This window comes from Marmota marmota, unplaced genomic scaffold (assembly GCF_001458135.2).
Source record: "Marmota marmota marmota unplaced genomic scaffold, marMar, whole genome shotgun sequence".
In the NCBI taxonomy this organism is placed as follows: Eukaryota; Metazoa; Chordata; class Mammalia; order Rodentia; family Sciuridae; genus Marmota; species Marmota marmota.
Window position 1 is genome coordinate 35614996 of NW_026000240.1, and position 12271 is coordinate 35627266.

Genomic DNA, 12271 nt, shown 5'->3' on the forward strand with positions numbered 1-12271 from the left:
TTAGTCTTCTCTTTAGTTTCTTTTTTCCTCTCTCTCCTCCTTTTGGAGTAGAGGATTGAACCCAGGGGTACTCTGCCACAGAGCTACATTCCCCCCCCCCTTTTTTTTAATATATATATTTTTTAGTTATAGATGGACACAATCCCTTTATTTTATTTGTTTATTTTTAGGTGGTGCTGAGGATCGAACCCAGGGCCTCACATGTGCTTCAAGTCCTCTACCACTGAGCCACAATCCCAGCCCTCTCCTTTCCCCTTTTTAAAAAAGTTTTTAGGGCTGGGGTTGTGGCTCAGTGGTAGAGTGCTTGCTTAGCATGTATGAAGCACTGTGTTTGATCCCCAACATCACATAAAAATAAATTTTAAAAAATAAATACAATTTTTTAAAAATTTTGAGGCAGGGTCTTCCTAAGTTGCTCAGACTACCCTTGAACTGGAGATCCTCCTGCCTATTCTTTTGAGTCATTGGGATTATAGGTGTGTGCTTTTAGTTTCTATCTCTAAAAAAAGGTGATCTATAGAACCAGATGGCAATTTGTATTATTTTAATAATTCTTTAAAGGGAGAGGTAAACTACTCCAGAAAGTGAAGAATAAAATAAAGCAGTGTGGGCTGAGGTTATAGCTCATTGGTAGAGTGCTTGCCTAGCATGGATGAGGCCCCTGGGTTCAGTCCCCAGCACCACAAAAATTAAGAGAGAGCAGGGGAAAGAAGGGAAGTGTTTAGCAGCCTTTAGAAGGGGAAGAGAAGGCTCAGCTCCCATGCTGTGTTGCTTGAGTGAGTGGTGTTCATCTTGATGACATGCCTATTTTTTCTGGTGCTTTGCTACTGACTCATCTGTACCCTGACCTCTCCATCTACTGACTCTGGAAGGGCCTCTGCCCCAATGATACTTCCTTCTCCCAAGTCATTTCCCTGCCCCATAGAGTACCCCTGTTACCTTGACCATCTCTCCCTTTGCAGTACCGTGTGACTGTGCCACTGATGGGGGCCGTCTCTGACCTGTGCGAGGCTCTGTCCAGGCTGTCTGGCATTGCTGCAGAAAATGTAAGGCGGGGTGATCAGTGGCACTTAGACTATTAGGGTTACTTCATTGTCCTTTGGAATTTGTTTAACCTTGTAGTTACTTTTTTGGGGGGTAGTTGTTATTGGTCAGCACAAATGTGATTATTAGTGTATATCTGGATGTCTTACACCTTCTGGTTCTTGCTCACAATGCACACAATAATTGAGACTGTGTCTTCCATCTCTGGGAAACACAATCTTTCCTTCACTGGGGGTCATGGTACCCATGGTCAGGGGGTAGTCCAGGAGCAGGGCTCTGTGTGCTTCAAGTGGCATGGAGACTTCAGGCCATGTGGAATACACCAGAGCCTTCTAGATGACAGCTAGTCTCTGGTCAGCACTTGTCACCATTCCTATTACTTTAGGGCACTTGTTACCTGCATGGATAGTGCTAGCAACTAAAAGGGAGCCATACTGCACCCCTTTGAACCTTGGCCCCAAGTAGTGGGGCTTGTTGCATTATAGTTTCTTTAGGGATAACACTCCAATAGGACATTTTTTCCCCTTGTTCTGTGTTTTAAGCAATGTAGGGGTACCCTGAGTCATCCTATAATCTCTCTATTACTATTGATTCTTAGATGGTGGTCACAGATGTGTATAATCACCGGTTCCACAAAATTTTCCAAATGGATGAAGGTTTAAGCCACATCATGCCTCGGGATGACATTTTTGTGTGAGTACTTAGCAGTTTCTGGTGCAGGATCAGAGGTAACATTCTAGAGGCTTTGCCTTATTTGTGTCTCCACAGCGAAGTTCTGGCAGTCTGTTCGTGTGCATTTTTTTCAAGCCCCAGTGGAAAGATCTGGATATTCAGGGAATTGTGGGCAGCCATCAGTGCTAATAAGTACCTACTGGCATTACTGAGCTGCATTGCCAGCATATACATAGTCTTTGGTCACTAGTTGCTGCTTCTTAAGAGTGCTGATTCATACTACAGATGGTCCTTTTGTCAGAGATGCCTCACTCAAGAAGAGTCATAACTGTAACTGTGAGAAGGGCCATGGGAAGATATGAGAAGGGCAATTTTATAGGTGGATCTTGGCCTTTCTGTGCTGTAGGCTGTGCCTCTCAGGCTGGTGCCAGAGTACCATTATCCCCATTTCAGAAATAAACAGCAGTTGGCAGCTCAGACATTCTGCAAGCTCTGAGATTCCATTTTCTCATCACTGTGGTGACAGTATACTGGTCTCCTCACCCATCCAAAGTGCTGCTTCATGACTGCTCTAGATAATTGTGTGTATTTCCCAGTTGCAGTAGGTTGGGACATGAAATTGCCCTGTGGCTCTCAGAGAAGCTTGACTGGACCACAACCTTTGCTGGTCTTCCCTCTTTACCTTTCATTCAGACACTTGCCTCTGCTGAAGAACTTTTTTTTTTTTTTTAATCAGAGATTGAACCCAGGGGTGCTTAACCACTGGGACAGCCCTTTTTAAATATTTTATTTAGATATTGGGTCTCACTTAGTTGCTTGGGGCCTTGCTAAATTGCAAAGGCTGGCTTTGAACTTGCGATTCTCCTGCCTCGGCCTCCCAAGCCACTGAGATTATAGTCATGTACCACTGCACCTGGCTTGTCTGTTTTTGACACAGGAATGCAGAGAGCCCTTCCCATTACATATTTGGGCCTATGATATCTTGGTCACTCTTAAAAGAATAGTTCTTGGCTGAGTGTGGTGGCATATGACTGTAATCGCAGTGGCTCAGGAGGCTGAGGCAGAAGGATCGTGAATTCAAAGCCAACCTCAGCAACTTCATGAGACCCTATCTCAAAATAAAAAAAAATAATAAAAAGAGCTGAGGATGTGACTCAGTGGTTGAGTGCCCGTGGGTTCCATACCTGTACTAAAAAGAATAGTTTTATTTTGTTTTGTTTTTACCACATATACATAAAAGATCTTGGTTCCATTTACTGCCTTCCCACTTACAGATAATTTTCCTGATATTATAAATGGAGGGTGCCAAGGCTCATGCTGCGCAACAGGGCAGGGAATGGGAAAGTTAGCATTCATATCTGTTGCTGACTCCAAATCCTTAACATAATTTCTCTCAGTTCTGGAAACTAGTGATTGCGCATACCTGATCCCACAAGAAATGGTGCATCTCCCTGCAGGGAGCTTTGCAGAATCTCATCAATAAAGGAATTTCCATAGGGTTTTAGGGCCAACCATCAGGAAAAGAAATTCTTTTAAAGATAGCTCCTCTTGCAGGCATGATGCCATATGCGTATAGTGGCAGTGACTTAGGAAGCCAAGGCAGGAGAATCCTAAGTTCCAGCCAGCCTCAGCAACTTAGACCCTCAGCAACTTAAGGAGAGACTGTCTCAAAATAAAAAATAAAAAGAGGGGCTGGGGTTGTGGCTCAGCGGTAGAGCACTCGCCTAGCATGTGTGAGGCCCTGGTTCCCTAGCACCACATAAAAATAAATAAATAAAGATATTGTGTCCAACTGAAGAATTAAAAAAAAAAAAAAAAAAGAACTGGAGATGTAGCTCAGTGATTCAGTCCCTCATACAGGGGAGGGTGAAGGGGAGGGGATGAATTGCCTAAGAAAACCAATAGTAACGTGATGTTTTTTTGAGCATGTCATGTATCATACTACTAAATCACTTAATTCTTTCTACAGCCTTGTAAAGCAGGTAATCCTTTTGTCCACTGAGTAAACAAACTCAGAAGTTATATTGGTGTACTGGGTCACTGAAGCCAGAAAATGGCAACAGTGAAGCTGAAACCTAGGCCAGCCTAAATCAAGGCCCAGCTCTTAACCATTGTGAACTACAGATCCCTACTTAGAATATATCATGAACACTTTTGTGAGTTGTTCTTAGAGTTCCTCCTGCATAAACTGTAGACAGGTCTACTTGCCAGGCATCTGGGAGGGAATTTGTATGAAGTTATAGTTTTAAAAAATTGAATCAGTAAGTTTGTATCTCCCTCTATAGTCAGTTGTCAGCAATTTTGGTAACATCTGTTCCAGGACAGAACATCTCTTAAATCTTCTCAATCCCATGTATTCACCAAGTAAGACACATTTTTAAAAAATATATTTATTTATTTTTTTTAGTTGTAGTTGGACACAATACCTTTATTTATTTATATGTGGTGCTGAGGATTGAACCCAGGGCCTTGCACGTGCTAGGGAAGCGCTCCTCCGCTGGGCCACAACCTCAGCCCAGTCACATTTTTTAAAGTAATTGATTTAATTAAGCAGTTTCTTTGGTTATCTCTCATTTTTTTTAACATTAAATATGATTGTTTTATTTCAGCGTTTTTGAACAAAGATGGCAAATAATTGATCTTTTTAAAGTTCTCTGTTTGAAAAGAAGAGTTTTTGTCTAATATTCTGTGTACATCCTTATACTATACCTGGTTTTATTAAAGGGCAGGGCACCAAGAATTCAGTTTAAAAAGCTGAGGGTCCTTGGTAACAAAAGATCAACTTGACTTCCTTTACCCAATAGTCCAGATAATGGCCATCATTTGCATATTGAGTCTCTGTTGAAGGCGCACAGAGTTTGAAGCCATCGCTGGAGAAGGAGCTTGAACTTAAGTCCAGTTATATAGATGTTGACGATGATCCTTTGTGGGATTCCTGACCCAGCCTCTGGCATTGCTCCTGAAATGGTTTATCTACCTTTCCTGCTAAAGGATGCTCTTTCCTAGAAACGATTGTCTTGACCAACACATAGCTGCAGCTCAGATGTTTGTTCTCACAGGGACTTGTTTGCTGAAAGTGCTCTCTTGTATGATTGATACAGGTATGAGGTCTGCAGCACCTGTGTGGATGGCTCGGAATGTGTCACGCTTCCAGTCTATTTCAGGGAGAGGAAGTCTAGACCATCGAGTACTTCCTCTGGGGCAGTACTATATGGGAGGCCACTGTTGGTTTCTGTTCCCAAGCACAAGCTGACTTTTGAGTTTTTGTACCAGGCTGTTTGTGATCGGATCAGGTTGGTAGCAGGAATATACTTTGGTTGTTATTGGAAATCAAGATAAGTCTAGTAATAGTAGTGACAGTCCCTATAAAGTGTCTAGGTTGATTTAATGTACTCACTTCTACAAGGATGATAGTTAAGTGTGGTGATAGTACACACCTGTAATCTCAGCTAATCAGGAGGCTTTGTTAGGAGGATAACAAGTTTGAGGCCAGCCTGGGCAACTTAGCAAGACCTTGTCTCAAAATAAAGAAGAAGAAGAAAAGAAATTCAGCTGTGCCAGCTTCTGGAAGGGCCAGAGTAGATGTCATTTGGGATGTGGCATCTGGCACATTTAGGTACCACAAACCTGGGCACTTAAGGCTCTGGGCCTTGGAATCATGTCAGTTACCTGTGTTAGGAATGCTAATACTCTGATGCCATTTTGTATTTGAATATTTTTTCTGAAGTGCTCCACTATTATTCCAAACCTGATCATTAGCATTACTGGGAAATAGTTGAAAAAATCATGGTCCCACATGACATTCATAGAAGAAGCAGACTTTTTTTTGATGGTGGGGGTACTGGGAATTGAACCCAGGGTGCTTAAACCCTGAGCCACATCTCCATCCCCTTTTTAATTTTTTTATTTTGAGACTGGGTCTTGATAAGTTGTTTGGGACCTCACTAAATTACTGAGGCGCATTTTGAACTTGTGATCTCCTGCTTCAGCCTCCTGAGCCACTGGGATTACAGGTTTGTGCCATTTCGCCTAAGAAGCAGACATTCTTTATAGAATTGTTGATAGATTAAAAAGTATTGTGCCATTACATGTTTTTAAAGCATTTTTATTTCTGTAAATTGTTTTACGAATAGCAGAATATATCAGTTATGAACTACTGGCTCCGTGTGGTGATACTGGCCTGTAGTCTTAGCTATGTCGGAGGCTGAGGCAAAAGGATCACAAATGTGAGGTCAGCCTGAGCAAAAAAGGGGTGTGGGTGTAGCTCAGTAATAGAGCATCTCTAGGTTAAATCCCCAGTACCAAAAAATAAATAACAATAATAATAAAAATGAAAATAAATTATGAACTACTACTTAGGTGCATAGTGAAGAAAAATAGTTAAATGTTAAAACTAACAATGTTTTCTTGTTTTTATTTTTTAAAGCCGCTATATAAAACAGCCTTTGCCTGATGAGTTTAGCCTCTCGCCCTTGGAGCCTGGGGCTTGCAATGGCTCCAGGGGCAGCTGTGAAGGTAAGTGTTTCCCCGCACTGGGGGACTGAGACTAACCAGATTTCTCTTTTTCTTTTTGGTATTGGGAATTGAATCCAGGGCCACTTTACTACTGAGCTACATTTCTAGCCCTTTTTATTTTTAATTTAATTTGAGTCAGAGTCCTTTTTTTTTTTTTTTTTGAGAAAAGGGAAAAAAAGTTTTCTGCTTTGCTAGGAAAGGAGAAATGCAGGGGACTCCTGTCTCAGAGGCTATGATTCTGCCCATCAGCAGGAACAGGGGGCTTTTAAAGAGGTGAATCAAAGGCTCATTCCAAGTGTCTTCTGTTGGAGTTGTAATTCACTTGTTAATTTGGTAGTTAGTCATTTTTGGGATCTTCTGGTACCATTGCCAAAGTCTGGATTACTTCCTTCCTATAGTGAATGTATACTCAAGGACAGATAAATCTGTCTAAAATGGGGAAGGGTCATTCTGTTTCCCCTGAGATTAGGGAGTTGCAAGGAGAGAAGAAGAGAAAGAAACATGTCCATTTTAAAAAATAAGTTGCAGTGGCAGAGCAGCAAGAGCTATATTCAAAGCATAAAGTAAACCTCTGTTACATTTCTTCTCTGTTAATTTCTACATTCCATTTCTATGGAAAAATGGGTGACAACATCTCCAAGTCACTTCCTGTTCTCTATTAGGTGGGGCATGGACAGTTAAGGGTATTTAGCATCAGAGAAGTTTAGAGGTTCACATTGGCTGATGGCAGGTGACTGGACAAGCATATGCAGGTCAGGGGTCATGCTCAGACAATAATAAACAGGACAACAAAGCATTACTTTTAGTATTTTAGTCAGTCTCTGAAAACCATGAAGATAGTAACTCATAATTGTATCAGTGAAAAAACAGATGGAGTTTATCAATGTAGGAGGCTAGGAAGATTTGTCTATGAGATCAGGCTCAAATTAGGACAAACTTGCAACTCTACAATCTTTGTTATTATTATTGGGCACTCCCACACAAGAACCCTTCCTTTATAGTCTCCAGCTTTATTTACTTTTCTAGGGCTGACACAAGTGTACATCTTAAGTTACATTAAAAAACAAAACAAAACATTTTTTTTCCTTTTAAATATCCATGTAGAACTGTGTTTAGGCTATACTCTCCTGTCAGGTGTTTAAGACCTAGTTGGTCAAAATTGACCTTGTTCCTCTGAGATTCCTCAGAGATCACTCTTGGGAACTTGTGCAAAGTCTCTTGGCTCCTTTAGCTTTTGAGGTAAGGTCTTAACTAAATTGCCCAATCTGGCCATAAACTTGGGATTTTCATGCTTCAACCTTCAGAGTAGCTGGCCAGCTTTCCCTCTTTTTCAAAGGCGTCATACTCATGGTAAAGAGAGGTTCTTTTTTTTTTTTTTTTAATATTTTTTAGTTGTAGATGGACACAATGTCTTTATTTTTATTTATTAATTTTTATGTGGTGCCGAGGTTGGAACCCAGGGCCTCATGCATGTGAGGCAAGGGCTATACCACTGAGCTACCCCAGCCCAAAGAGAGTTTCTTGAGGCTAATCTGGGGGCTCTTTAAGTTGAGTTTCACCTCAGGCACACCGAGCCTAAAGGATTGAGGGACTTGCTGAGGTCATGAAGCAGAGTCAGGATTTGAATTCTCTTCTGTTGGGAGTACAATGTGGGTATTTACTCATCACTGTATCTGCCTCTGTGCCCTGACTTCTATTGACACAGCTGTTGCATTTAGCTTGGATGGTGAGCCTTTGATCCCTAGGGAAGATACATGTCTTGGCCAATCAGAAGGCAGAGACAGGCTCTCCTGGGCATTTCTTTCTGTTTACCTAGGAAGCCACAGATGATGGCCGACTCTAGGAAGCTCCTGCTTTTGGAAGGAAAGAAATCAGTCAGAAAAGCAATATGATGGGCTTATTGAAGGAAACCCAGAGGCCAAGGGCTGAAAAGTAGTCCATGTCTAATCAAGGAGCTATGTCTGATCTGTATTGTAGTTGTCACTCTTTTTGTGGGAAATTAGGTGAACCAGTGACTTTATTTCTATAAAACATAAATGATCTTCAAGTTAGTGGTATAAATTCTCAATAGCAGATCCAGATGCCCAGATTTCTGTGAGGTACACACAGTCCTAGAAAGTAAGAATTGATGTTAAAAATGACCACAAGGCTCCATTTTAACATTCAGCATGTTTTTTATAGAGGAACTGAATACTTTTGTTTAATATTTGTGTTCATTATAGTATTTGAACATTGACTCCTGAATTATAAGTGGTGCTGAGGACTGAACCCAGGGCCTCACATGCTAGGCAAGCACTCTACCACTGAGCTGCAACCCCAGCCCCTTGAATTGTATTTCTTGAGGGTTTTTTGGTTTGTTTGCTTGTTTGTTTGCTTTTTTTGTTTGTTTGTTTGTTTTGTGGTGCTGGGGCTTGAACCCAGGTCCTTATGCATGCGAAGCAAGCATTCTATCAGCTGAGCTATAGCCCCAGCCTTTAAATTGTATTTCTTTTTTTTTTTTTAACTTTTAATTTATTCTTTAGTTTTCAGTGGACACAACATCTTTGTTTGTATGTGGTGCTGAGGATCAAACCTTGGCCCCATGCATGCCAGGCAAGCACATTATCGCTGGAGCCATATCCCCAGCCCCTAAATTGTATTTCTTAATGTACAGTCTTCTTAAGCATTGAGCGTGAATCTCATTTTAGTACTTTTCTCTCTGTGGACCTAATGATGAAATTGAAAGAATGAGAACGCATGGTGTGAAGTCCAGTAGACTACCAAGTATTGTAGGGCTCTGTTTAGAATGACAGGACTGCTGGATCACTTTGTTGCTCTGGGAGACTCATTTAAGTTCTCTGGGTCTCTACTTCCTTATCATGGAAGAAGTGTCTACTCTGCTCATCTTGTCTCTTTCTCAGAGAGGGTCACACGTGAACTCAAGTGCCTGGTAAGTGCAAAGGGGTAGATGTAGTTTCACATACACAGAGCAAAATCTTTAAGGAAACATCATCACAGGTTTCAAATAAAAATTTTAACATTGAATTGGTGACATGAAATCTGTGTTATTTTCATTTGTATTACAGGAGACGATGAAGAAGAAATGGAGCATCTGGAAGAAGGCAAAGAACAGCTTTCAGAAACAGAAGGCAGTGGGGAAGATGAACTAGGAGGTGACCCCAGTGAGACTACTCAGAAGGTCAAGGGCCAACCCTGCCCCAAAAGACTTTTTACCTTCAGTCTTGTGAACTCCTATGGAACAGCTGACATAAATTCACTTGCAACTGATGGAAAACTACTCAAACTCAACTGTAAGTACTTTCTCTGACTTTTCAACCTGGGTTTTGGGGACGTGGGATCTATTTGAAAAATCCTTGCTCTTGACACAGCATTGGGCTTTCACAGTCTTTGGCTCTGGGAGCAGACACCTGTGTGATCTTTGCCTCTAAGGACATTTTCAGCAACCACCCTTCATGCTTTTATCCTCAGTCCTTAATGACCTCAGAAGGAAGCAGGTCTCTAGTTATTCCCACTATTGCTGTGGATTAGTGGTACTTCTGTTTCCACTCTTGGTAGCAGCATTTCCCCAAACTAAAACAATTCAGAATGAATAATTAAATAAATACTCATGGGGGATGAAGCTACGGAGCTACAACCACAGTTCTTTTATTTTTTAATTTTTTGTAGTAGTGGGGGTTGAAACCAAGTGTACTCTGACACATTCTTAGCCCTTTTAATTTTATTTTATTTTGAGACATTTTCTAGCTAAGTTACCTAGGCTAGCATTGAATTTGTGATCCTCCTACTTCAGCCTCCTGAATTTTTGGGATTATAGTCATGTGCTACCATGCCTGACTGCGTACTTCTTTTTGATCCAGAAAATGATCACAAAATATGATCCTCTGTATAAGATTGTCATGGCTCGCATAGACTCTCCATTGTTTGGAGCCTGTAATGGGACTGTTATACAGATGGAGAGAGGTATCTACAATGTTTGTGATGCCTCCATGGTTATGGAGAGGAGCTACCATGCCTTTTGGCTTCCTTCATTGGGAAAGAAATTGACTGGTTAACTAGATGTCCTTGAACTAGCTAACTAGTTTGCTTCCTTCCTTTGATTCTTTTTTATTAGTTATATCTCCTTTTAATTTTAATTTTTTGGGGGGTTCGTACCAGGGATTGAACTCAGGAGCACTCAGCTACTGAGCCACATCCCCAGCCTTATTTTGTATTTTATTTAGAGACAGAGTCTCACTGAGTTGGATAGCGCCTCACCATTGCTAAAACTAACTTGGAACTCTCAATCCTCCTGTCTCAGCCTCCTAAGGCGCTGGGATTACAGGCGTGCACTGCTGCACCTGGCTTTATTTTAACTTTTTTTTAACAAACTGGGGATTGAACCCAGGGCCTCACACATGCTAGGCAAGTGCTCTGCTACTGAATTAGATACCAACCCCCCCTTATTTATTTTTTTTTATAAATTAATGTATTAATTAGGTGTATATGACAGCAGAATGCATTTTGATTCATTGTACATAATTGCAACACAACTTTTCATTTCTCTGGCTGTACACGATTAGGGTCACACCATATGTGCAGTCATACATGTATCTCGGGTAATGATGTCCATTTCATTCTACCATCTTTCCTGCCCCTATACCCCCTCCCTGCCTCCCTCCCCTTTGCCCAAACTTCCTCCATTTTTCCCATGTCACACCTACCCCATCCCACCCCTGGCCCCCAGCCCCAATGGATCAGCATCCACTTTTTCGGCCTTTGGGTTTTGGGGATTGACTTACTTCGCTTAGCATGATATTCTCCAACTCCATCCATTTACCTGCAAATGCCATAATTTTATTCTCTTTTAATGCTGAGTAATATTCCATTATATACCACAGTTTCTAAGTCCTTTGGGTATACACCAAGGAGTGAGATAGCTGGGTCAAATTGTGGTTCCATTTCAAGTTTTCTAAGGAATCTCCATACTGCTTTCCAGATTAGTTGCATAGTTTGCAGTCCCACTAGCATTGTATGAGTGTGCCTGTTCCTCTACATCCTCACTGACATTTATTGTTGTCTGTATTTTTTTTTTTTAATATTTATTTTTTAGGTGTAGTGGGACACAATACCTTTATTTTATTTATTTGTTTTTATGTGGTGCTGAGGATCGAACCCAGGGCCTCACACATGCTAGGCAAGTGCTCTACCGCTGAGCCCCACATTACACAACCCCTATTGTCTGTATTCTTTTTTTTTTTTTTTAGTTGTAGATAGACACAATACCTTTACTTTATTTATGTAGTTCTGAGAATTGAATTCAATGCCTCATACATGCTAGGCAAGCACCCTACCACCCTACCCTACAACCCCAACCCTTCTCTGTATCTTAATAACTGCTATTCTGACTGGTATGAAATGATTTACATTTCTCTGATTACTAGAGATGTTGAACATTTTTTCATATATCTGCTGATTGAATGTATATCTTCTCCCCCCTTATTTCTATTTAAAAAAAAAAAAAAGCATCATTGAGATATTTTTGGATCTGTCTCTAGCTATCTGTACTTCTGTCATCTCTGCAACTTCATCCTCTGTAGTACAGAACCGATTCTAGCCATCTCCTCAAGCTTCAATCTTTGATTCCTCAATTCAGTTTCCCCCACTTTGTCCCTCTTTCCCCCAAACAATAGCCTGGAATCTGTCTGTAGGCAGTAAGCTGGGGACAGTGTAGGTGACTTTGTTTTCTGTCTCAGGGTCCTCTCTCCTCTGCCTGTGTCTTTGGAACCTATCTGTAGCACTGATGTGCCAAAGGCTTTGAGGGGTTGGGTTTGGAAGGGCTGGTCCAAGTTCAGCCCTTATTCTTTCTTTCTTTTTTTTCTTTTTTTAAGTTGTAAATGGACACAATACATTCATTTTTTAAAATTTATTTATAAGTGATGCTGAGGATCAAACCCAGTGCCTCATATGTGCGAGGCAAGTGCTCTGCCACTGAGCCACAATCCCAGCCCCTCGGCCCTTATTCTTGACAGTGGACATTGGTGAATGAGCAGTGTTGCTGCTG

General features: G+C 41.2%; 1 protein-coding gene across 8 annotated transcripts in view; it reads left to right on the plus strand.

Annotated features, from left to right (window-relative positions):
- Usp4 (ubiquitin specific peptidase 4) overlaps positions 1–12271 on the plus strand; it is a 48986-nt gene that overhangs the window by 30666 nt on the left and 6049 nt on the right. For all 8 annotated transcript variants that reach the window (XM_015487207.2, XM_015487208.2, XM_048794440.1 and 5 more), the window contains 5 exons: positions 963–1046; positions 1643–1737; positions 4818–5009; positions 6143–6231; positions 9297–9521. In XM_015487207.2, coding sequence (XP_015342693.1) covers positions 963–1046; positions 1643–1737; positions 4818–5009; positions 6143–6231; positions 9297–9521 — 685 coding nt within the window. The remainder of the gene's footprint in view (positions 1–962; positions 1047–1642; positions 1738–4817; positions 5010–6142; positions 6232–9296; positions 9522–12271) is intronic.